Below are 25,526 nucleotides of genomic sequence, written 5' to 3' on the forward strand. Positions count from 1 at the left end.
TCATTTCACTCTTTTGATGAAAACTACTTTTCTAGACAAGGGATGAAAATTCAAATTGCGCCGCGTACATCTGGTAGTGCGCACAAGCTCCGTCGCTAATTACCGATCGAGCTTGGTCGACTGCACGACTCATCTATATTTTTGCACATACTCAAAGCGTGTTGTGTGTCCAACTGAATCCGCTGCACATAGACATAGTTAGTATACTTATATACTTTGCCTCCTTGTTGTCCGCCAGTCACAACTTGGGTGTCTGCGACGCTCAACTTAGTAATCGTTACGATTTTCTCATTGCAAGTGCCAGATAGTCTAGCGCCAACGTATATTCCATCAATTTCCTATAAATGGAAGTTTATGATCCATGACATATTGGAATAAACGCATTGAAAATACTAATAATTACTAGGTGACTATTGTTCCTTAAAAATAACACATCTCCCTACCCATTCTTTTGTCAAGTTAGAGGTTATCATTTATGCCGCATGCTCTGCCTCTGCCCGCTACCGCCTGTTCGATAATGGCGACGACGCCGTAATTTCGTCGTAATACGTCTCTCATTTTCACCCTTGACATCAAATTGGTCATTTTACGAATTAAACTATTCTCCTGTTTGGATCGTGCCTGTGTTCGTTTCCTACTTCTTCTAATTTATTCTTCTTGTCAACATTATTCTTAAGCTTTTTTTTTGATGTGACTGCCCCCCACTTAACAATAATTAAAATTTACTCTGTTTTACTCTTTCAAAGATTGAAATCGTGCTAAGCAATGGAGAGAAAAGGGCCTAGGAGTCCACCTAGTGACGATTCTCCAGATGATAGGAGAAGGAATAAAAAGTATGATAGATCTCCATCGCCTAGAAGAAGATACAGAAGATCTAGAACTAGAAGTAGATCGGTCTCTAGATCACCCTCTAGTTCCAGGGATAGGGGATCTAGGAGGAAAGAAAATGAATGGAAGACCAGTGCACCACCGCCACCACCACCACAGACTACCAATAAAGCTGTAAATCCACCTACTAATACTGCTTATCCTCCAAGACCTGTAATGCCGCAATATACTGTAAGTTCTTATATTTATAAACTGATAAACATTTATTTTTTCATTATGTAATCTTTAAAGGCTCCTCCGCCAAATACCAGTCAACCACCACCACCTATGCAATATCCACAAGGTTATGCCAATTACACCAACTATTCAAACTATAACCAAGCTTACCCGGACTACTCTGCATATCAGCATCAAGCTGCTCCAGGATATAGAAATGTAAGTTCAAAGTATCTTGAATAGTTCTTTGCTTATAATTTATTTAAAAGTCTCAATCTTTTGTGTACTACAATTATAAGTTTATAAAACCATCATGACTTCTGTCATATAATAATTATTTGTATTGCAAAATACGTTAGATAGCAAAAATAATTATATCAGTATAATGCTTAATAGCATGGTGTTATTAAAGTAAGTACTGAATATTTTTTGGGTCTAAAACTATTTTATAAATCATTAATGGGACACAATTTATAATCAGTAATATTTTGGAACTTAATAAAGGTAAGCCAATTAAGATTAACCATACCTGATATTAACAAGAAAGATTTTATTTGCCTTTCAGGATTATCCACCACCTAATTGGCAAGGCACGGTTCAGTATAACAGCCAACCACAGCAACAACCGCAGCAACTTCAGCAGCAAGTTACTGTTGCTACAGCAGCAGTGAGTCAACCCCGTGTTGTTGATCCAACCCAAGCTACAATGATGGGCGTTACAACTGCTGGTAGAACTGATGATAAAAAAGAAGGTACTAAGTTAAAAAATTGTAATTAAAAATAAAAAAGAAGTAGTTACTAATAATTAACTTTTTCCAGCGGAACTTAAACAGCAAAAAGCGACACTGGGTAAACAACGAGAGGACTATGTTAAAAAATGTTCAACCCTGCAAAGAGAATTAGAAATTTTACGCAAACAATGTGAAGAAATTGGTCAAGATGGAGGTCGAGAAAACAATCGCATTATCAAAGAAAACCAAAAACTTCAGGTTTGTTGAAAACTTTATCTTATTTTATGTAAATATTCATTTCGAAGCCAATATAAAATGAAGATATATAATATACAAGAAAATACCTTACTTTTAGGTGAATAAATGTATAAAAGAATTGATTGCAAACTTATAAATGTAAAAGATGTTCTTTTCAATATTATAGGTGCAGTGTGTGTTATTTTTTCTTTTATTCATAAACAATGTTAATGTTGAAATTTGATTTACATCAGTGTAAAGTAGAATTTTGTAGAAATCTTCAGTGACTTGAAAAATCTAGCATAACTAGTGCAATCTATTCGACTGCAACTATTTTATCAGCTATTCTAAATCTCTGTGTTTATTGGAAACAACACTCATGCGGAACATGAAGATTCCTTTAGTCATTGTTTTGAAAAAATTAGGTTTTGAAATTTTACAAAACATTAAGACTTAATAAATAATATTTAATTTGAGGTTCAAAGTAATGGTTACATTTTTTGATTTATATAATTTTAAACTATTAACTAAAAAAATGTTAATCAAAGTAATTCAACAAACATTCTCTCAAATTGCAGGCTGAAATACAAAATAAAATGAAATCAATTCATAATATAATCGACATGCTGACTGGCATTATTGGAGACAAATTGAGCGTTGAAGATTTAAAGTTAAAGTACAAACCTGATTCAATTAAGCGTTCTAGAAGCCCCAGAGAAGATAAATCACTAGTTAATACGCCTAATTCTGACATTCGTGATGAAGACAAACCAACTTACAACTTTGTACATTATGATCCAGAAATGCACTGGTGTAAAATTTGTGATATCTTTCCAAAAACTGCCAAGGAATATCTTAATCATTTGCATAGTAATGAGCATAAGGAAACTTGTTTGGTAAGTTTGTTGATATATTTCCCATTATTCGTAAATAAAGTGAAAATCTAAGAATTCTTTTAATTTTTCAGGAGCGAAAAATAGTCGACATGCCGTGGCATGACAGCAAAATTGAATCTCGTGAAAAAGAAGTTACATTCTATCCTGGTCTACCTACGAAAAGAACACCGATTAAAGGTATGCTTGTTTCCAACTTATTTGTATTTTTTCATAACTAATTTGTTTATCGAGCCGTAGAGTTTGTGCAGATAAAACTGCCTATGTGCTTGGTATGTATAATGAAATAGTAGAGATTTATATTCGACATCTAACTTATTAATGTTATCGATTGCGTACTCTACAAGAGACGTGCGTACCTATTATTCGGAGAACAGATGGTGCTTTTGTGCAGTCTTAATTTTTGGGACAATAATGTCCATCTGCAGTATTAATCGAAAAATCGGGCTTCATCAGACATGAAACCTTCGACCTAATTGTGTTGCATGCAATTTTTTATGTTTCAAGAAAAAGTGATGCATAGTTGAAAAATATGAAATTTTATCAAGTGCTTTGTGATGTTTTAAGTGTAACGTGATATTGCGTACAAAAAGTGTCAAAGAAATTATCAACATGTGTGCATAGTGAAAGAATTAATTCATCTCTATGAGAATGGTCACAGAAATTGGCATACTTTTTTATCCAATTTTTCTAAATCAGTGCTATACAGTATTAAGATATATGAATTGATGTTCTATTTAGTATAATTGCGTCAATTTTGTATTTGCTTATGAAAATGTAATTTTCAAAACAAAAAAAATAATTTTGTATAAATAATGTTAAAAAATTTTGTCTTTACTTTAACCTTTTTTAGAATGCATCATTCTCAAGTGCAAAAACTCCAGTCACAGATGATGATTTTGCTCTCTGCAATATTAATTTATAATTATTTTTTCAGAAATACCAATGTTGATTAAAGTTATTATTAAATTTCTTGAATATTTTCTATAGAAAAATCTATCTAACACAGCTTGTTCTTGTTTGTTGTATAGGCTTGCAGTTCTTCAGTCCGTCCACAGCTTGGTATTGTAAATTATGTCATGCATGGATTGGAGACCTTCATTGTGCCAGTTTGCATTTGAAATCTCGCCGCCATTCAGAAAACTTCAGTGTAAGTACTCTGTCAAGATTTAATTATATTTTGTACAGAAAAATTTTAATTTATTGAAAATATATTGAACAAAATTGTAATTTTTTAGCGATTTGTCGATCAAAATCCTCATTGGGAAACTGATTGGATGGCAGATCGTGAAAAAGCTTTTTCTGAAGACAAAAATAAGCAGATTCAATTAGAAATTCAAAAACAAAGTGATAGTAAAGAATCTAAACCAAAAAAATCGAAAAAGGCTAAAAAAGCTAAGAAGAAGTCAAAAAAGAAAAGTAAAAATAAAAGCAGTTCCGAGTCTTCTAGTGACTCTGAGAGTATTGCAGAATCTGACAATGCCAGTAATGGACTAATGATTGAGGATAGCTCAAAAAGTATACGCGTTGCTATGAGGAACAAAAATAAGCCTGCTGGACATCCTTTGACACCTAGTGATTCTGAACGATATGGTAAAAATTCATTCATTAATTAACACATTGAATCAAATAAAGATGAGAGTTGTAATTTAAATTTTTAATTCACAGTTAATAATAAAATCGACGAGGACAGAGCACTGGTTAATTCATTAAGAGAGAAGATGAAAGTCAGACAAGAACTTGAAGAACAAGAACAACATCGACAAATAATGTCAAAACCACCATCTCCGGTACCACAACCGGCGCCAGTACCTTACATTCCACCTGATCCTATGCCTACATGGAGTAAAGATAATAATTCCAAAAATTTCTGGTTGAAAAAAGATGAAGACAACAAGCCTGTAAAAATAGAAGAATTGCCAAAACCTCATATGGGTTTTTGGACGAAGCAGCAAATAGCTTCACTCAAAGACAAGGACGTCAAAGAGAAAGAAAGAGAAAGAGATCACGACAGCAAGGATGGCGATAAAGATCGGGAACGTGATAGGGATATTAGGGGTCGGGACCGTGACAGAGATCGTGACAGATATCGCGATGAAAGATATAACAAATGGGATAGGAAGGATGATCGATATAAAGACGACAAGGATCGATATGATCGTGGATGGGATCGTCGAAGAGGAGGCGGTAGAGATTATTATGATGGCAGGAATAGAAAGCGCGACGACTCACCGGTCAAAGACGGTGGTCGCAGCAATTGGGATCGTGAAACTGTGAGTCCTCGCCGTGATCGAGACCGTGAGCGTGAGCGTGAACGTGAACGTGAACGTGAACGCGAACGCGAACGTGACCGAGATCGTGACCGTGATGATAAGTACAAGCGTGATGATGACGAGGATAAGAAAAGCGACCGAAAGAAAAGTCAACCACCGCAACCGGGGAAGAAACCATTGAATCAATCACCCGCACCATCTTCTAATAGCAAAAGTAAACTCCCGTTCATTGGTAGATTACCATTATTCAAGAAAAAGGAGGATACCAAGCCAGAAAAAGAAATAACTGCAGTTCCGTATACTCAAAGTAAGTTCGAGAACACCCCACCAGTTCCTACGAATATCATCAATCCCCCCGGTGTTGTTCACGTACCGAAATTGGCTACTCCTTTGGTACTTCCTAGCAATGGAACCGCTGCAAAAGTTCAACAAATAAAATCAGTAACAATGATACCATTGAAAGAAAAAGACGAGCCAGTGGATATGGAAATAGAGGATCAGTCGGAAGAAGCGGATATAGAGCAGAACCCGGAGGATCCTGATTCGGAAAAATCAAATGTGGATGTCAATGTTACTCAACCACCACCAGGCTATCCCAAAAAAGCAACCGAACCGACACCTTTTGTACATACAGGACCACCTCCACCTTTCGTAACCAATTCATTTTTAGCTCCACCAACAAGTCAGGTTGGTTTTGATTACAACTGATTGAACTTTCTTTATTCATCTCGCAAGTATCAACAATAAATTTATTTTTTACAGCCACCCCCACAAATGCCACCAACCTTCATGCCGCCTCCTATGCAAATTCCTCCTCCAGGAATGTATGTTAACCCGCCGCCACCTGTTGCTGAGCAACAGCAGATGATGGTAACTGGAGTACCAGCACCTGAACTCACCACTGAACAAGTCGCCCCTGTTGAACCTGCCAAACGAGCAGATGGAGCACCTCTACCTGAAGATCTCCAAGAAGCTTTGAATATCATATTTCCAGACGAAGCTGCTGCAGAGGCTGCGGCCCAACAAGCAGCAGTTCAAGCACAAGAAACAGCTATGATGTACGGTGGAATGTATGGTACTGTATATGCTGGTTTCAGTGCTGATTACACAGAACCACCACCAGAAATTACTCAACAGAATCCCGAGCAAGAAGCCGACGCTGGGCCCGATGATCTAAGAATGTTGGGTATCGACGAGGGGGATACTATTTTATAAAGAACTACAATATGTATTTTAGGAAAAAGAAATAATTAAAATTGATTGTGGTGGTTTTGAGAACGATAGTGTGATGGAAACAAATTTACGTGTACATTCTTACTATTAGAAAGGGTTTTTTTACCAATGATCGCATCGGTTGGTACTCATTTTAATGTAGATAAATGATACAAATCATTTAATCGTCGACCAGGATTTTGATGTTAATATGTACCAATTACATTATCTTGTTTAATGACTACTATCACTAAAGATCAATTCGTTTAAATTTTTTGTCTTGAATTAATAATGAATTATGCATCCATTATCACAATGCGAAGTGATAATGTATTGAGCATGTATGCATTATAAAATATGTTCAATGCTCAATTTACAATGTACATATCTAACTTGACTTTGATTTTTGTTAATATTCAGTTTGTCACATATGTGCACCGCAAAAATTTCAAGTCAGTTTGTCAGTTTGACGATAATGTTATTTTATGAAAACTTATTGATCCTTGTGAACGTATTTTACAATTCTATAGTATTTATTGCACCTTAAAACGTTTTTTGAATTTTTATAATTAAGTCATACTTATAAAATTATTTTCACAATAAAATCTAGTTGATTACATAAGGATTTTTTTGTATTTAAAGTATATAAAATATTCAATTTCACGTAATAAAACAATTCTTGAATGTTGAATAAAAGCTTTCGATGTCACTTTTATTTAAACCACATTTACATTTTGATTTTGAATTTTTCATCATTATGTACGCATGACTACGTGAAAAAATATTCTTTCATTTTAATCTGAAATAATTTTATTACCTTTTTATTCGAATGATATTTTAATAACAATTATTGTATTTAATTGATAAAAAAATTAAATAGTTATGATTTCAATTAAAGAAACATGTACAAACGCTTTGCGTCATATATTATCAAAAAAAGTGAAATTACGTGAGCGCGGCCTTATTACGTGACTAAAGACAATTTGATAAATAAGAAAAATATTTTTTTTATTTTATCGTTAATATTTAAGCGCGAGAGAATTTAGAATAAATCATTAGTCGTTTTGGCGAGGTTCGTCATAAAAGTTAATTCAATTTGAAAATCTAAAATGAGTTACTTGAAGTATACTCTTTTATTTTCGTGCATTCTGGTTCTACAAGTAGTAGCCGAAGAAAACGACAACGTGAAAATTAATGTTGGTGTAGCTCAAAATATCCAAAATGAACAACAAACTCAACTGGAAAATCAGCAACATCAGATTGAACAAAAAATAAATACAGAAGAGCAAGCAGCCGGCGAATTACAAGGAAAGCTCGAAGCTGATAACATACTGGCTAAGCTCCATCTTCATCATCAAAGTAATCCGGATGGACATTCGGAAAAAAGTCTACCCGACACTCTGCCATCACATCACGAAAAACTTCCTGGTCACGTGCTGGTTTAAAAATTTGTAATCTATGTGCTTTGTAATAAAATATTTAAAATGTCAGTATGCTTATTATACGTGAAAGTATGCTTCAAAGCATAATTTTAATCGTCTTTATTTTCAATAAATAAAACATTTTCAAAAGTATATTCAATTTTTGCGATAAATCTTACAATTTATTCAAACATTATAACTAGAAATCACAATTAATTACCTGCTAAACCAGCGCAAACGTATTCAAATTTACTATAAAATTTTAGGTATAAACTTTATGAGTAGCTAAATGTGCAACAATTAATCTAGTAACTACTAATGCCCAAAATTTTTTGTTTTACTTATGAATTTAAAATGAAAATAAGATTAAATGCTCTAAGGGCATAATAATTATCAAGTATCTGGAATAAATTGAATAAGGAATGACTGAAATGTGATAGGACATTAAGAAGTTTGAAATATTTAAATTTACAAATAATATATTGTTTTAGAAGAAGATATTGAAAAATCCTAGAAGTTCACGTTTGAGATTATCATACAAAATTATTTCTATCTCATAATAAACTTATTTCAGAATAAATAAATATGGCAATAAAATCAGGAAATATCAATAAGTTGGGAATATAAATAATTTTAAATGCATTTTTTTCGACGATTTCGAACTCATTTCAGTCTCATGGAAAATTGCGAAGGACATATTTGAACGAAATAAAAAAATTAAAATAATAATAATAGTTATAAAACCAGAATTGATGACTTATTCAAAAATATTTCAAAATAAAAATTAAAATGTAAAAAACACTGAATATAAACAACATCATTAAAATTTCTTAACTATCACAACATAAGTTTACATATTCATACTAGAGCTCTTCGTGCATTCTTAAATTTGTAAAACAAGTCCAGCACTAGAAATATTATCACCTCCTCCAGCAGTTTGGCTTGCCTCTGTACACACAAGTACAGGAGCTACACACATATCAACTGCAATTCTATGTCCACCTATGTGAAAAGCCTCATCCCAGCAGGCTACTGGTTTTTCCACATTTAAGGGTATCCTTGTACCTGACACAATCGATGTGGTGAAACTATCATCCATAATAAGCGTGGCTTTTTGCAAGTCAATCTGTTGGATTATTAAGGATTATGGATTAAGTATTTAGTTTTTCTGATAATTTTATAAATTAGAAATGATTTTATATACTTACATTGCTAGTGCTGCATACGTGTCTATGAGCTGTCAATGAAGCTTTTGCAGCTGCTGCTGCAGTATTTTTCCAAGTGGATTCTTTAACAGTCAAAATTGCTTGGTAGGCCAAAGTATGTACATGAATTCTAGTTAAATCCCTTGTTTCTTCATCTCCTTGACCCCTACTTCTAATAAGTCTGAATAGTGCTCGCATTTGATCAAGTACAGTAGCAACTCTTGGAGAGGAATCGGCCACTAATGATATATTTCCATAGTACAACGAATTGTGAAGATTTGCTATTTCTTGTTCATTCATACCCAGGCTGTCTGCATATGGTATGATGAGCTCATTTAAATCAGAAACAAGACTATTTTCAACAAATGAAGCCATTTCAAAATGAATTTTTGTAGAACGAGGTTGACTACGCATTTGATTATTAATAGATTGAAGGCGTTTAAGACGTTCTCCATCAGTAAATGGAAAACTATCCATCATTTGTAGGCCACTTATTATCAACAAATCTGGTTTATACTCAGGTAAAAGCTTAGAAAGTTCTTCTAAACCCCCAGCTTTTGGATTATGATTATCACTATGAATTATGTATCTAAAATTTCAAATTATCAAACATTTAATACTTTTGTGGTGTATTCAAAATAATAAAATCTTTAAAAAATCTTTAAAAATTTACCTATTTGCTCTTGGGCTAGTGTAAGGACCCCATTGTTCGCCTCTTTTATATTCCAATATCAAGTGAATATCATCGCGCTCCACTTCACCTCCAATAACCGTAACAGCTTCAGGCATAATTTGCAGTAAAGAGGATGTCATTTTAGCTGCAAGTACAACATCGCAACCTTCTCGAACTAATCTCATAGCCATTACTGCAGCATTGCCTCCAATAGTTGAGTATGAGGATGGAAAAGAACGAGCAGCAGTTACAAGATTGTCGAACAATGTGTCATTTGGCATGTATCGTCTAAAATGAAAATTAAATAAGCTAATTTTTAACAGAAAAAATTTTGATTTAAACTTAAACTTACTCTGCAGCAGCTCCATGTCTAAAATAATAGGCAAAACTTTTCAAGAGTTCATCTTTGGTATTTAATTCATTAAAGTGTTGTGGTTCTCCAACATCCTCAGAATATTCTAAAATATTACTAGCTTCTATGTAAATATCAGTACAAATACCATAACCAATCGCAACTTTAGGCCTTGGATTAACAGCATACTTATTTTCTAATTGCTCTAAAGCTTTCAATACAGAATGCAATCTTTTTTGTAATATATCACTTGAATTTCTAAAGTACAGTGCAGCTAAAACTATTAGCACAGAAAATATCGTGCCAAGTTTCAATTTATTGACACCCATTTTTGCATTTGAATCTGAAAAATTAATGTATTTATGAAAATTTTATTTTTTCTTCAAATTTGAGTTCACTTTTTCACGCTCTATGGCACAATAAATTAAAGTGACGAATTAAAATTTATTCAAATCACGAAAATTTGAAAGAAAATTTAACGTTTAATCATTACTAGATATAAAACATAAGAAAGTTGTAGCTCAAAGTCAACGTTAACGCAACCGGTCAATAATCATTATATCGTAATAGCGCATTAATTCGTAATTGTAAAAAACGAACTGTACATGAAATCGTTGAGCATTGCGGTAGTCACGACTCATGAGCGGTCTATAACTTTTCGTGCAATAAAAAAAAACATTTTGAAAATGACGTCCACCTACTTTTTAGTTTACTTCACACAGATGCACTGAAGTATACTATTGAGCAATCTGCATGATTGCATCCCCAATCGAGGATTTAAGCACGACTCGAGTACAACTTGTGTCGTGAGAAATGCGACTAATGCGAGCGATACTAGGCAGGGTAAGGTGAAATTTCGCTGATCTCATGACATATATCGTAAGCGAATTGAGTGAACTTTGCAATGACAGTTCACGTGGTTGCTAAAATTCTCCAAGAGCAGGTATTCGATACGGGCCATTGCAGCTAGACCTTAATCGGCTGGACAGGCTACCAAAATAACAATCATCATTACATTCATTACGAGTCATCGGCAGTAGCCGCTATATAGCACAAACTCATATGAGTAAGTATGTAATACTTATACTTATATAGTGGTCGGCGATTGCAGAAACGCGAAAAAAGGCAGCGTAGCGCAGTAATAAAATCGACTCGAGTAGCGCAGTATCTATTGCCACGTTATCCATCGAGGCTCGCGCAAGAATGCACGTCGGCGCAGAAAATTCGATTGGTCCAGTGTCGTGTTTCAAAAGTGCCAAATTGTATCGTTACCGAGCCAAGTGCTAACAACGGTATTTTATCTCGATGTTCCATCCTATTGTCGATTGTATTTTCGATCGTTTTGCATAGGTGCGCGCGTGTGAGTTATTACGTGTGTGGTTTTATATACAAATAGCAGAGAGTCACAAACGCACTTGTCATCTCTTATAGGCACTCAGTTTCTCAAGTCGTCTCGCTGATCGCGCTCTATATGGATCTCTCTATGTGACTGTTACCAGAGACAGTCTCATGGGGGCCGTTGCTGCTAATTCGTTGTATTACTCTACCGATGTAAGTCTTTCACGCAATTTACAAAACGATTACCTGCTACACTTCATCAGTCGCATTTAAGGTTAAGCAAATTGAAATTTAGACAGCGATCGGGGACTCGCACGTATATCATGTACGCGCTCGACCGATGATTGCTGTTAATTGATCGCGATGAAAATGTATCAATCAATGAGATAGTTTGTTTGCTCGTGTGGGTAGAGTATCGAGGCTGCGCTCACTGCATGTATCGAGTAGCACGACGGCCAGAAGAAGCGTATCGCGTTTATATAATCTATTATTGTCATTGATAATTGCAAGGCTCGAATATAGCGCACGAGAGACGCGGAGCGAAGCAGCCATCCTTATATATATATTCTACGCATTCACGCACACCCACGAGCATATAGCTATATATATGCGTTTGTGTGCACACGACCGTCGCTGTAATGTGCTGTGGTCTTTTCGCGGCTCGACTCCGGCGGCAGCAGAGTTCGATATAAGACCGCTACCGCACCGCGCGCGAAGGTAACAAAACCTGCAGTACACCTTTCACGCGATCTGCTCGTGAAGGATAGCCACATACACGAGCGAAATCCGTTTTCGATCAGAAGCTGAAGCAAACGAAAAAAAAAGAAAGAGAGAGAGAGAAGGAAAAAAATCAACAGCACGTGCGTGCACGCGCGCGCCGAGCCGAGAGAGCTGCTGACGTAAATCGATTTTTTATGCCGATGCAAAAAAAAAAGGAAAGAAGGGATCGTCGTTCGCGCGTCGCCGCGAACAAAACCATTTGACGTTTCCGTAGCGCTGTCTCCAAATATTGTCTCGCGAATCTTCGGGCTGTACATTATTCGTGTCGTTGACACTCGCGTTTACGTTATACACATTTACATTACGTTGATTGGGGCAATAAAGCCGCGCGCGATCGTATCGCTCGTCAGACTCGACACAATCTTTGAGTAAACTCGCGGATAACGACGATAACGAGAGTGCCTTCGCACGCTCACGTGCACGCCAGTACCACTTTGAAACTAAAACTACCTGGAGCGATTGAATCTTCGACTATATCCATCGGAATATTTCAGTTGCGTGGTGATCCTTCTTTTGACAAATACCCGCACCACCTTTTTTTTGCCTATCGCTCGATCGAGATGGTGAGATACACGTTTTATCTTCGAGAAAACTATTGTACGTCTAATCTATTGTTACTTCGGCGTAATTCATTCAAGACCGTCGTGAAATTGTTTTCTTGACGTTTCTAATTTACTCTAGGTACCTTTAAATATGTAGGATAATCTTGTAAGCTTTGTCACTGCGTTTAGAAATGAAACTTCGTATACGGCATTTATAAAAATCAAACATTTTTTATTCGTAATTAAAACATTAATTACTTCGTTATTTCAACATTTCTATTTATTCAGTGTGCTCTTCTTTGCTTTCATACTCTTCACACATATTCACTTCATTGAACGAGTAGTGGAAAATATTTTTTACCGTATCTGAATTCATCGCTAGATATCGCTCAGTAGTAACCTGTTGATATTAACATTATTAATATTTATTAACGAATTCTATGCAAAGATTTTAATAGATACCTCGTCGCCTATTATATTTTTTGTAGTTTTTCGCTTTGTTTTTTCCAAAAAATCCTCCGCCACCGCCTCCTCCACCACCGCCTCCAACTCCGAAAAGTCCTTTTTGTTTTCCGAAAAATCCTCCTCCGCCGCCGCCACCCCCACCACCGCCGCCTCCAGCTCCGAAAAGTCCTTTTCGTTTTCCAAACAGACCAACTGCACCTCCTCCACCGCCACCACCACCACCACCACCACCACCACCACCGCCGCCGCCTCTAACTCCGAAAAACCCTTTTTGTTTCCCAAAAAGACCAACCGCACCTCCGCCACCGCCACCGCCACCGCCACCCCCACCACCCAAACCAAAAAATGTTCTTTTTCTCGCCTTTTTCATCAATTTTCTTTGTCTGTAAGGACTTAAGTATGGATTATAATAAGTATTGTAATTTTGTGCATCAGACATATCTAACATGCTTAGCAAGGTCAGAGGACCTATAAATTTACTATGGCTATTTGAAAAAATGAAATAGCTATTAGCAATATTTAACAAAACTATTGTCAGAGTTACTCCGGTTTTTGATAATTTTGCACCAAAGCTCAAACTTTTCGATCCATCGACAGCGTATCCTGAAGAAATTTTTATTCGGTCAGAGAAAATTTAAGCTACATTTGAAATAAATAAAATGCTATACGTACCATAATGATCGTAAATCAGCAACCGTATTAATATTACGCCGATCGTAAATTTTACAAACGATTCTAAACATAACTGAAACTGAAAAATTTGCTTAATTTGAGTAACTTTCATTACACAATGAATAATTTGAAAGAAACAATAGATTGTTCGAATACAAACTTTCATCTTCAAAGATGTTGGACCGATTGTTTTATCACTCGTTGGTGCTCTTCTTTTTATATACCGCGGTTTTATTCGAAGACATTGAAGTTTTATTTCAAACTTCAATAATTGAAGTGCATTTGAAGGATATCTTCCTTACAAGTTACAAGTAGGGCAAGAACATTTGCATATCAATTTGAAGTAACCACGATCTCGCGCACCTGCAGTGATTTTTTTCTCGAGGGTCGGCGTTGGTTAGTTTCTTCATAGCCTCTAAATCGAAGGATTATCCCAATCACTATTTTTAATGACTCGGCTCGAAGAAAAATTCGAAAGTATTCAAAAATAATCGCACGGCTTAAAAGAAATGTGAATAAATTTTATTTTATTTCGGCTTGAGTTGGTTTTCAAAATCAATATTTACGCGCTCGTGCGGTATGCGTAATTTCCATTTGAACGCATGAGACAAGAATGCAGACATCGAGCCTCGAGCATATTCTCAAAAACCTCTCGCGCGCAATAGCTGTTTTCTCACACGGAAAATCGGATTACGTCGGATTTTCCCTACATTCTAATTCTCTGTCTTCCTCTCGTTCCCCTTGTTCTTCCCATTTGTGCACACATCCACACACACGGTCAGAGGTCCACAACGATATACTTATTATATTGTACGCCCCGAAAAAGTTGAATATTCAGCGGAGAGGGGGCCGCGCTTTCTGGGCCTCAATAAAAAATCATCTCGTTCTCCCCTCCCCTCATTGTGTTGTGCCTCTATCTTTTTCTCTTTTTCTTTCTCTGGCTCTCTTGTATATACAGGTTTTTTTCTTCAAAGCCGACTCGCTGACGCCACAGTATTCTCTTACGTAGTGTTGGTGCAGCTTGTAGCTGAGCTCGCCACTTTAGTCTTCGTTCGTCTCCCAAACATACAACTCGTTCCGTCAGTTGAAAATTATTTCGAGCAGTTGCAAGTGTTGTGCATGTGTTCACGCTGTTGAGTGTTATTATTGATAAAAGTTTACGCGATTCAATAGTTACATTTATCTCGAACCTAGTGACACGAGGTACATTTTAAAATTATTCTGTAATTTAATTTTTAGTTAAACGTTCTTGTTTCTTTCTCTCGAAGACTTTTTTCTATCAAAAATCAACCATTGACTTGGTAATAACTTTTTTAAAACCTTGTTCGCTGGCGAGTCCTCATTTCATTATTCCAAGTTGTATCGGAACAAGTTACTGTCTAATGCTGAAAAAAATTTCGGAATATTTTTGAAGCAAGCTCTACACAGATCTTACGAACGAAATGAATTCCCGCGCTTATTGCTCGTGTACTTTTGTCGATAGATCAATCAGAGTCGGGAAAAAGTTGTTTTCTAAATAAATTCATCATAATCATGGAAAAATGTGATATTTTGAAAATTTTAACTTTTTAAAAAAAAACCAATAAACATGATTAAAATTTAATGAAAATGAATGCCATGGTGGCGAACATGAGACGTGCGTCTGATAAATGTACATTTATCGAAAGCGATAAGCTTCAGAATAGATAGATTGGGTGGTAAACGTGAAGCTCGAGTGATAAGACGAAGTAGAGAAGCATGCCAAATTAACTCGAATGCCAAAGAAGGAGAAAATAAGCCGATCGCAAGGAAAAACCGGTATTATAAGATGGTTTACCGAGGGCTAGAAAGCAATCAAGAGAAAATATAGTCCGTATACGTATGAATGGATGCTGTAGGAGAGATAATATGCATCATTCGGTTCAAGGTCGAATCCTGAAAGATCGTGGCACACCCCCCACCAGCTTTTGTCTTGGTTTGCGCCAAGTGCGCGCGTGTTACCGCCACCATGTACACCAGTGCCACCGCCGATGACGACGACGACGATGATGCAGCAAGATCGTTTGCTGTATAATATGCCACATATCAAAGGGTCGAGTCGATCGCGCTCTCTTGCTACCGGTACCTTACACACCGATGCCTATAGTTCTAAGCCGTGTTTCACTTACATAGCCACAATTCAAATATTTGTCCCGATGCCGTGAGTGAGAGCGGCGAGTACATTGTTTTGATGCCGAGATTTCTAATTGCTTCGCGGCAGGGATCATCTTTTTTCTACCTGCTTTTCTTTTATTCATCGATCAACGTGATTCGACTTATTTGATTCGATATCCAACATAATCGCATCTATATAATAGCAAGAACCGATTTTGATTTTCGACAAAAATCCATCGGTTGCGACACTCTGCCTCTTCGCCGAAGTATCCTCTTGTTCTCGGTAAGACCATTATATCGGGCTCCGCTAGCGAAGATTTGTCGTTCAGGATATTATATATATTTATATATATATAGCGCACGACTGCCGTATATGTACAACACGTGGACAGGATACGACCAGAGAGCGCGGCATATTTTGTTTTTTTTTTCCTTCGTTTTTTTCACAAATTTGCTTATACAATGTAAGAAAATAGTTTTCACAGCTGTTTTGCGTTATAATATGGCGCGCGCCAAAGAGCCGCACACGTTGCGCTCGTTCGTGTATGCGTATATGTTGTATCAAAAACACACAAACACATACACCAGCACGACCTATACACAAAAGATCAACTGTTGCGACATTCGCTATTTTCATTGTCCGTAATAGATACGCATTGAGACCGAGGGTGGAGAAAAAAAAATAAAATAAAAGAGACGAAGATCGAGAGAAGGAAAAAATATCGTTGGACAAATTTTCTAACGTCTTTTAAGCGCGACCGATGTGTAAACAAAAGCCCAAGCGCAAAAATCTCGAATATATATGAGTGAAAAATCTCGGGCTCGTTGTCAAAGTGTCAGGTGTGCGACGCGTGTCTCTCGGTACAAACACACTATGCACGCACACGCGTGTGCGCGCGCGCGATCATTATGAATATTCATCGTTTACCTATATTTATACGCGCATTTATGTTCATGCGCGTCGAACAGGTTTCCCCCTTTGCGCGATAATACTGGTTTAAAAAATGCCCCTCTCCAGCTCGTGAGCGCGCGCGCGCCCGTATTAAACATATATATACCTACTTACATCTATAATACTTCTTTCAAGTATCGTTTTGCATACGCCTATAGAAAAATGTGTAAGTCTAAACTTTGACTCTGTACTGCTGCTGCTGCTGCTGCTGCTGCTGCTGCTGCTGCTGCTGCTGCGCGGGCATCTCCTCGGCACATTACACCGACTCCGGTTACATTGAAAAATACACTATAGGCGAGCTGAGCGCGCGTCTCGAGAGTACACGCACGCGTCAAGTGCGCTTTTAGCAGCTCAAAGGAAGAGAGCTCGGGCAGAATTTGCAATTTCGGATTAATTAAAGGGTCGAAAACGTTCTCCCGGGCACCGCACCGCCGCTATTATGATTCAGCTACCTACGGTATGATGCGTGAAAAAATTCATTTATCGATCGCTTCTCTCGAGCTCTCGTAATGATTACAACGTTTGCCTGCTTATGTATACACGAGCCGCAGCCACAATATCAGCGGCAGCCGCAGCAGCACAATATGTATCGTCATAATTGGAAACGTTACGTGAAAACCGATCCACGCATATCCAGCAAGTATCGAATTACCTGCCTCGAACTCTCCATCTCTCTCTGTCTTTCCTTCTCTCTCGCTCTCGTGGTTCGCGCGCGGCTACATCGCGTATCAGTTCATCGTTTAAAAAATACTTAATCATATTGTTTTTATATACATTACACAAATATAAAGCATCGAAGGCAGCTGCAGATAGGCGCACATATTAATACAAGTTGCGCTTTATCGTTGCCATTTTACTCGCACACACTCATAGGCGTTTGCATGCGCGCCACACACGGTATCTCTCTTTCTCTCTCACTTTGTGTCCGCGTTTTATTTTTAGTTTATATACATGTCTCTTTCTTTCTCTCTCTCTCTCTCTCTCTCTCTCTCTATGCGGCTTTGCACTCGTCAGGGATGCGTTATACGGGACAGCAACAGTTGCTGTCTTATTTTACACCATGCAAACTTCTTGCTCGCTCCGTAAATTGTTTTTCTTGCCCTTAATTGCGTTACGAACTATTGCTACAATAATATGTAACTCGATTAATTTATTTAAAATATCTTCGCTAACGTCCATGATTATTTATTGTCTGTTGCAGCGGCTGCGATAAAGCTCTCGCGCTCGAGACGTTACGTGCAGTCGACGTTCCTTAAATGATTATATTGACCGCGCTCGAGTGGACTATACAGATAGAGCAGCAGCGAAGAAGCGACCAAAATATAACCCGAGTCAAGAGCAATAGGAGCGCAGCAACTCGGCGAGCCGAGACTTGCTCTTGCAACGACGCTGCATGTGCATACGCTCTGCATGTCAGTCCGTAGGTCCGCCAGCTCTGTGTACATAACAAGCCGCGAGACGTTCGTGCAAAATCTGCTCCGTCCTGGTTTGATATTAAAATATACATAGAATGATGGACATCGAGGAGAGAGCGCCGAAATCGGGCCCGATGGCCTCGTTGAACAGCCTCTTCTCCTTCACCAGTCCCGCCGTGAAGAAGCTCTTGGGTAAGTTGGTCCTCGGCTAAGCGATTCCTCGATCGATCGACCAACAGATCGTCTCTAATCGAAGACATTTTATGCACTACTCTTAGGTTGGAAGCAGGGCGACGAGGACGAAAAGTGGGCGGAGAAGGCCGTCGAGTCGCTAGTGAAGAAGCTGAAAAAGAAAAAGGGTGCCTTCGAGGAGCTCGAGCGAGCCGTCTCGAATCCGGGCCTGCCGTCCAAGTGCATCACGATTCCTCGCTCGCTCGACGGCCGTCTCCAGGTCTCCCATCGCAAGGGCTTGCCCCACGTAATCTACTGCCGAGTCTGGCGATGGCCCGACCTCCAGTCCCACCACGAGCTCAAGCCCCTCGAGATCTGCCAGTACCCCTTCTCGGCCAAGCAGAAGGAGGTCTGCATCAACCCCTATCACTACAAGCGCGTCGAGAGTCCCGTGCTGCCGCCCGTGCTCGTGCCCAGGCACTCGGAGTACGCCCCGGGCCGGCTGCCCATGCACTACACCCAGCAACAAAGCGAGAACACCATGCCCCAGAACATGTCCTACTACCAGACCGAGTTCAACAATCAGCATCCCCAGTCCATCGCCAGTGGCAGCAGCATGGACACGACGGCCCACTCACCGGTGTCGAGCTACGGCTCCGTCTCCAGTCCCATCAGCGCCACGAGCCACCACAATCCCTACGCCCAGAACCAGGGAGGCGGCCCCCTGTCCGAGACGCCGCCGCCGGCCTACTCACCGTCGGACGACGGCTCCCAGTACGGCCAGTCGCCCTCGCCCATGATGGGCGTCGTCGACAACAACACCCAGGACTGCGCTCAGGTGCCCTACCAGGAGCCGAGGTACTGGGCGTCCATCGCCTACTACGAGCTCAACAGTCGCGTGGGCGAAGTCTTTCACTGCCAGGCGAACTCGGTAATCGTCGACGGCTTCACGGACCCGCGAAACAACTCGGCCAGATTCTGCCTGGGCCAGCTCTCCAACGTCAACAGAAACTCGACCATCGAGAACACGCGACGACACATCGGCCGAGGAGTCCAGCTGCACTACGTCGGCGGCGCCCTCTTCGCCGAGTGCAACTCCGACTCGGCCATTTTCGTGCAATCGAGAAATTGCAACCACCAGAGAGGATTTCACCTCAGCACCGTCATCAAAATACCGCCAAATTGTTCCCTCAAGATTTTTGACAATCAACTGTTCGCCGATCTGTTGGCCAGCAGTGTCTGCATGGGCTTCGAGGCAGTTTACGAGCTAACGAAAATGTGTACGATAAGGTAAATTATTGATTTTTCAATTTATCGAGAAATTTTTCGCACTTGGTAAATAAAAATTTATCCTCGACATCTTTATCCTGACTCATCTTGTTTATTGCAGAATGTCCTTCGTTAAAGGATGGGGAGCAGAGTATCACAGACAGGACGTAACATCTACGCCTTGCTGGATCGAGATGCATCTTAACGGGCCTTTACAATGGCTTGATAATGTTTTAACGCGTATGGGTACACCCCATAACGCAATCAGTTCAGTGTCATAAATTTCAAAACCTTTATAACGTATACGTCAAAAAAATGGACAATGCCATCAATAGCTTAATGATCGAACTTCATGCCAATATATAATATATTGTACGAGAAAAAGGTTCCTTTCATTCGTGACATAAGAAAAACTCGAAGAAAAATTTTAAATCGTGATTTTCCCGAATCGAAGACTATAATTGTATGAACAAATAATCAACTTCTTGCAGAGTGCAATAATTTTTCTTCGGCGTGTTCATGTATGATTCCATATGAAATTCAACGTAAAAACACGATAAATTGTAATATAATTTATATGAATAGTTTTTTTGACAGTTGGCAGTAATGTTAGTGATATTTCAGAAAACTTTTGTAGCTCTAAATGATAAACTTTTCAAACACTGTACAGTCAATGATCGATATTAATTATACTGTGAATTAAAAGAAATTGTAAAAATAATATTTTTTATACTTTCAATTAAGCATTATAACACACGAATTTCTAATGTTGAACAACTATAAATTAAGAAATTAAAAGTTAAGATGCGTATTAAGAAAAAATTGTAAATTTATTGTCTAGTTAAGATTTGATAATTATCAAATAAAATTGTTAAGAATATATTTTTAAATAAATAAATGACTGAAAATAAAAACAAACAATGTACTTTCAATTATTTTTCATTTATTCATACTTTAAGTGAATACATACTTGGTATAAAATGCGGTTTATTGTATGACACTCCAACGGTTAACATATTGCACAATAAAATGTAAGCTGGAATTTCTTATATTCAACAATTCAATATTTATGGCAAAGTTGAAGATGGGATGCAAGTGGAATGATTAAATTTGAAAGATGAGTAAAAATCACATACACGTGAGTACATACTTTCACAATATCACATTGAGAATTGACGTCAATATAGAAATACGATAGATAAGTTGAACAAAATCACTGACCGTACAACTTGATCAAGTTTTCGCTCGACGGTGTATTCTTTTTGGCTCTTCTCTTGACTATCCTCGTTATATCGTGAGTCTTGATGTGCTTGTTCAGATTGTCGCGTCTGTTGCAGCGATGACCGCATATGTGGCAAGCGAAGGGCAGAGCCTTGGTGTGGGTCCTCAGGTGTCCGTTCAAGTGGCTCTTCTGCTTGAACTTCTTGTCGCAGTGGGTGCAGTGGAAGGGTCGCTCCTTGGTGTGCATGCCCGAGATGTGCATCCTCAGATTGCTCTTGCGCACGAAGGTGGCCCGACAGTCGAAGCACTCGTAGCGGCGCACGTTCTTGTGCACGTCCTCGTGATTTTTCAGCAGAGCCCGATACTTGAAGCTGGCCTTGCAGAGGGCGCACTGGAAGGGCCTCTCGTCGCTGTGGACGCGCTTGTGCACGTTGAGGTGGACGAGCTGCTTGAACATCTTGGCGCAGATCTCGCACTGGTAGCTGGGCTTGGCGTAGTGCACGGCGTGCTCGTGTCGGCGCAGGGTCTCCTTCAGGGCGAAGGTCTTGGGGCAGAGGCCGCAGCGAAAGGGCCGCTCGTTCGTGTGGCGCCTCGAGTGCCCGATGAACTTGAGCTTCTCGAAGAATCGCAGGCCGCAGACCTCGCACTGGTAGGGCTTGTCGTCGGTGTGTCGCCTCGCGTGGGCCTGCAGCACGCTCTTCTGGCTGAACTTGCGGCCGCAGATCGGGCAGCCGAACGTCTTCTCCACGGTGTGGGTGTACATGTGATTCCGTAGATTGCACTCGAGCTTGAACTTCTTGTCGCAGATCTCGCAGCAGTAGCGTGGCTGCAGCTGGACGTGCATCGCGTCGATGTGGCGGCGCAGGCTCGACTTGTCGAAGAAGATCTTCTTGCAGAAGTCGCACTCGAGCAGGTGCTTGAGCGGCTCGAGCTTCTCGTGGTGGCAGTCGCGGTAGTGGCGCAGAAAGTCCTGCCTCGCGTCGAAGCTGGCCCCGCAGTCGGCGCATTGGTTGCCGTTGCACTTGGTGTGGCAGCGGACGAAGTGCTGGCTCAGGTGGCTGCGCTGGAAGAACCTCTGCTCGCAGAGCTTGCAGCCGAAGGGCCGCTCGTTCGTGTGCGAGCGCACGTGACGCTTGAGGATGCTCTGGTAGACGAACTTGCGCTTGCACAGCTGGCACTGCCAGTCGGCGCTCTTGGAGCCGCGCGGTGACTTCTTGGCGCGCTCCAGCACCGGCTTCGTCCTCGAGTCGGCCTTGTCCAGCAGCTCGATCGGCAGCAGCTCCGGATGGGCCGAGCGCAGGTGCTTGTTGAATATCCGCAGCACGTGGAACGACTTGAAGCAGACCTGGCAGACGTAATTGTCGGGCCGGTCGTGGCTCTTGGCGTGCGCCTCGAGCTCGCTCAGCTTCTCGTACTTGCTCTCGCACAGGTCGCACTTGAAGTACTCGTTGTTGCGCAGCTCCACGAGGCGCCGGTCCATGCTCGACAGCAGCTCGTCCAGATTCGCCAGCTCGACCGACGGCATCTGATCATCCTCCTGCTGCAGCTCGTAAAAGTAATTCTGGCTCGAGTTCGAGTCGCCGATCTCGATGCAGTTCAAGTCGATGATGGCCTCGTCGGCGCGCAACGGGTCGATCACGGCCGGATCGTCGCTCGCTGCTGCTGCTGCTGCTGCTGCTGCGTCCTCGGCGTCCAGCGCCTGAAGCATGTACTCCTTGTCAGCGGCCAGCCAATCGTCGTTGCAGTCGCTCAAAAATACGTCGACCCCGTGACTGAGATACGAGTCGACCTCGGGCTCGACGACGCCTATCTGACGCTGCTGCTGCTGCTGCTGCTGCAACGACGGCTGCTGAAGCGGCGCCAAGCTCGCCGAGGCGTTCTCCAGGGCCTGCACGATCTTGATGCCCTCGAGCCAGCACTTGGTCGGATTGTCGGCGAGCCAGGCGTCGACGGAGCGGCGGATCTCGGCGACTCGCTGCAGCTGCCTGCGGCTGCTCGCCTCGTCGGCGTCGTGCTGAGTCGTCGTCGGCGCGTTGGCCCACTTGGACTTGAACTCGCGGAGCAGTCGTCGCGAGAAGTGGCCGCCCACGGAGCTCTGGAGCAGCCGAGGGGCCCCGATGGTGGCCACGACGTCGAGCAGCTTGTTGGCCGTCTCGGCCGCGTCGTTGCTCCGCATGGCCTTCAGCACGACCAGCTTGGAGCTCGGGTCCTCGTAGAGAAACAGGTACTTGTACTCGGTGTCGTTTTTCATCCAGACGGGCACGACGTTGACGCAGCCGCGCTCGTGCGAGCATACGCCGCCGCCCTCCTTCCAAAACTTCATGCTGATTACTTTTCTCGATGCACGAACGCGGCGAACCTGCAAAAAAGCCGTGAGATGCGTGTCAGGTTCAGTCGCAGTGGCGGCGATGGCATACAATAATATAGTATATATATACACGTCGATATCAAAGTTTCGAGGGGTCGCGCGCGAAGAAGAAGAAGAAAAAGGCAGGAAAAAAATCATAACTTGTTCATCGGTTATGCGGAGCACGGCGTCACAATGCGCTCTCGCTGTACATAAACTTCCATGAATCCTTAAAACCTGACCCTATACGTATTTCGAGGAGGAAAAAGTTTTCGTTTCCTCTCTCTCTCTCCCTCTGAATACGAATGGCGAAGTTGTTGCGCGCGATACGTCCAGAGAGAGCACATAAGTGAAAAAGTAACGAGGAGAAACCCGAGCCAGTAGTCGGTATCTGGCAGTGCCTTGGTATTATTTGTCCCGAGAGCTATGCTCGACTAATTATCGCGTAACGAAAAAAGAAAAAAAAATCAAGCTCAGCCATGTGGTCAATATTTATAGAGGATGCATCGAAAGAAAAGAAAATATATAAATCTCTGGAACGGGACGCGGCGGATGACAAGTATACGAAATATCGCGTGTAAATACGAACGAAGAAAACGGAGCACGTGCATTACGACGTCCTGCATGGACATGAAGAGAGAGAGAAAAAGAGAGAAATAAATCGAGCATTGCTTCCTTGGCCGGCAGTGCCGATCGTCGAGTGGCACACTCGTATATATACAAGTCGGAGCGGACGAGTCGGTTCATTGCCCCCTCATGTGCACCTCATGTATACGTATGTAAGCTGCTCAACTGCCCGCGCGCGCTGTTATTTATACACGCACACACGCGTAAACACACACACACACACACACACACACACACACGATTGGCCGCGCGCACTCACGCACGCACGCGGCACCTGTAAAAAATCGAGGTATATCCTATACAGAAAACACAGCGGCCAACGAGTTTCCAGATTTTTACGAGCGAACGAAGAAGAAGCGAGACAGCAGCAGCCGACGAAAGCCTGTTTTCGACAGGTCACAGGTGGGGACGATCGCGCCCTATAATATGTAACACGTTGCACGGGCCAAGGGCCGATCTAACACACCTTGAGATGAGACTCTAAGACAGCTTCGAGACCGATGCGATATGCATGCGTCGTACGATAGCGAGATGAGCGCGCGTCAACAAACGCGTCTGCTTGCGTGCAGCTGCCGTCGACACTTTCAAACCCACACATTGGCTAATAATCATTCAAATTTTCGAGGAATTTAGAGAACATTTGGAGAAATCCCACAAGCGTTGGAAACAAAACGAAAGCTACCGATCGACACTCGCCCGAGAAATTCCCGACCGCACCGCGAATGATTAATTTGGAGTTTTGAACGAGCATCGCACGCGCGCTCACGGCTCATCTTCTCTCGCGCGTTTTTATTTCAAAGGATGCGAGACGCACGAACGACGCGAGCTTTTCCGCGTCTTATCAGCAATTTTCAATCTTTGTCGGTTGTCGTCGTTGCGCGTTATAAATTACGCGCGCGCCAGCTCGCTCTCGACTCGAGTTTTATAAGCGAGCGAGGCATCTCCGGTATCTAATCAAAGTTGCTTATTCGGCAAAAAATGTGTTGTGTGTCGCTTACTTCTGGCGAACTCGATCACGAGGCAGCACTCGCAGTCGTCGATTAATTCGACGAAGCGCAGCCGAGTAGGCAGCCGAAGACGGCCGGGAATTCGACTCGCGCGTTGCCCCACAATTGAGCCACTCTGTGTCCCTTTTGTCGGATCCACCTGCGACGGGCCGCCCTGGACTCTCCGCGTTCGAATTTCGATTCGTCTGCAGCCGATCCCGTCTGCACCCTCGGCCGCGATGATCTCTCTCTCTCGCTCCGAAAGGAATGGAGCCACCACCGGGGGCCCGACTATTCAAACGCCCGCCAGACCCCGAGTATTGTCCAACGATATTATCCCAAACATCGAGTCCGGGGGCCGCTCCGACCGTCTCAAAAGACCGATAATAATTGATAAGTAAAAAACGATCGCGCCCGGCCTCTATATGCGGCGACGAGTGCTCACTTACTCTGTATCGTGAAAATCGGACTCGCGAGACGAGCTCGTGCGCTTCTGCTCGAAACTGTCGGCCGCCGAGTGTGTGTGTGCGTAAGACCCCCCTCCCTTTTGTGCTTTCCACTTCTTGC

The 25,526-nt window shown here is 41.3% G+C and overlaps 4 protein-coding genes across 11 annotated transcripts; 2 read left to right on the plus strand and 2 right to left on the minus strand.

The window, feature by feature from the left end:
• The first annotated feature begins 179 nt into the window (after positions 1-179).
• Positions 180-7,007, plus strand: LOC106651691 (zinc finger matrin-type protein CG9776-like). 3 transcript variants are annotated; one of them, XM_014370324.2, is made up of 11 exons: positions 180-197; positions 747-1,059; positions 1,120-1,263; positions 1,610-1,796; positions 1,864-2,033; positions 2,591-2,908; positions 2,980-3,085; positions 3,937-4,055; positions 4,144-4,498; positions 4,574-5,865; positions 5,941-7,007. In XM_014370324.2, exons 2-11 carry the CDS (start codon positions 766-768, stop codon positions 6,391-6,393), a joined length of 3,438 nt encoding a protein of 1,145 aa, XP_014225810.1. In that variant the 5' UTR covers positions 180-197; positions 747-765; the 3' UTR covers positions 6,394-7,007. The 3 variants fall into 3 exon arrangements, with proteins under 3 accessions (XP_014225810.1, XP_014225808.1, XP_014225809.1); XM_014370322.2 differs by lacking the exon at positions 180-197 and adding an exon at positions 215-406; XM_014370323.2 differs by lacking the exon at positions 180-197 and adding an exon at positions 527-625.
• Positions 7,008-7,881: 874 nt separating this feature from the next.
• Positions 7,882-10,872, minus strand: LOC106651382 (ADP-dependent glucokinase). Its single transcript, XM_014369844.2, has 5 exons — positions 10,743-10,872; positions 10,042-10,384; positions 9,690-9,977; positions 9,020-9,605; positions 7,882-8,937 (listed from the first exon to the last, which is right to left on the minus strand). Exons 2-5 carry the CDS (start codon positions 10,368-10,370, stop codon positions 8,695-8,697), a joined length of 1,446 nt encoding a protein of 481 aa, XP_014225330.1. The 5' UTR covers positions 10,371-10,384; positions 10,743-10,872; the 3' UTR covers positions 7,882-8,694.
• Positions 10,873-11,025: 153 nt separating this feature from the next.
• Positions 11,026-20,608, plus strand: LOC106651369 (protein mothers against dpp-like). 3 transcript variants are annotated; one of them, XM_014369826.2, is made up of 4 exons: positions 11,026-11,107; positions 18,125-18,530; positions 18,617-19,799; positions 19,900-20,608. In XM_014369826.2, the coding sequence occupies exons 2-4, from the start codon at positions 18,434-18,436 to the stop codon at positions 20,057-20,059; spliced, it is 1,440 nt and encodes a 479-aa protein (XP_014225312.2). In that variant the 5' UTR covers positions 11,026-11,107; positions 18,125-18,433; the 3' UTR covers positions 20,060-20,608. The 3 variants fall into 3 exon arrangements, with proteins under 3 accessions (XP_014225312.2, XP_014225309.2, XP_014225313.2); XM_014369823.2 differs by lacking the exon at positions 11,026-11,107 and adding an exon at positions 11,115-11,592; XM_014369827.2 differs by lacking the exon at positions 11,026-11,107 and adding an exon at positions 14,898-15,041.
• A 157-nt stretch (positions 20,609-20,765) lies between these two features.
• Positions 20,766-25,445, minus strand: LOC106651334 (oocyte zinc finger protein XlCOF6-like). 4 transcript variants are annotated; one of them, XM_023462180.1, is made up of 2 exons: positions 25,409-25,445; positions 20,766-23,358 (listed from the first exon to the last, which is right to left on the minus strand). In XM_023462180.1, the coding sequence occupies exon 2, from the start codon at positions 23,320-23,322 to the stop codon at positions 20,992-20,994; it is 2,331 nt and encodes a 776-aa protein (XP_023317948.1). In that variant the 5' UTR covers positions 23,323-23,358; positions 25,409-25,445; the 3' UTR covers positions 20,766-20,991. The 4 variants fall into 4 exon arrangements, with proteins under 4 accessions (XP_023317948.1, XP_014225261.1, XP_023317949.1 ...); XM_014369775.2 differs by having other exon boundaries at positions 24,972-25,435; XM_023462181.1 differs by lacking the exon at positions 25,409-25,445 and adding an exon at positions 24,440-24,472.
• Between the last annotated feature and the right edge of the window lie 81 nt (positions 25,446-25,526).

Source organism: Trichogramma pretiosum, unplaced genomic scaffold, assembly GCF_000599845.2.
Source record: "Trichogramma pretiosum strain Unisexual culture from Peru unplaced genomic scaffold, Tpre_2.0 scaffold9, whole genome shotgun sequence".
NCBI classification, from domain to species: domain Eukaryota; kingdom Metazoa; phylum Arthropoda; class Insecta; order Hymenoptera; family Trichogrammatidae; genus Trichogramma; species Trichogramma pretiosum.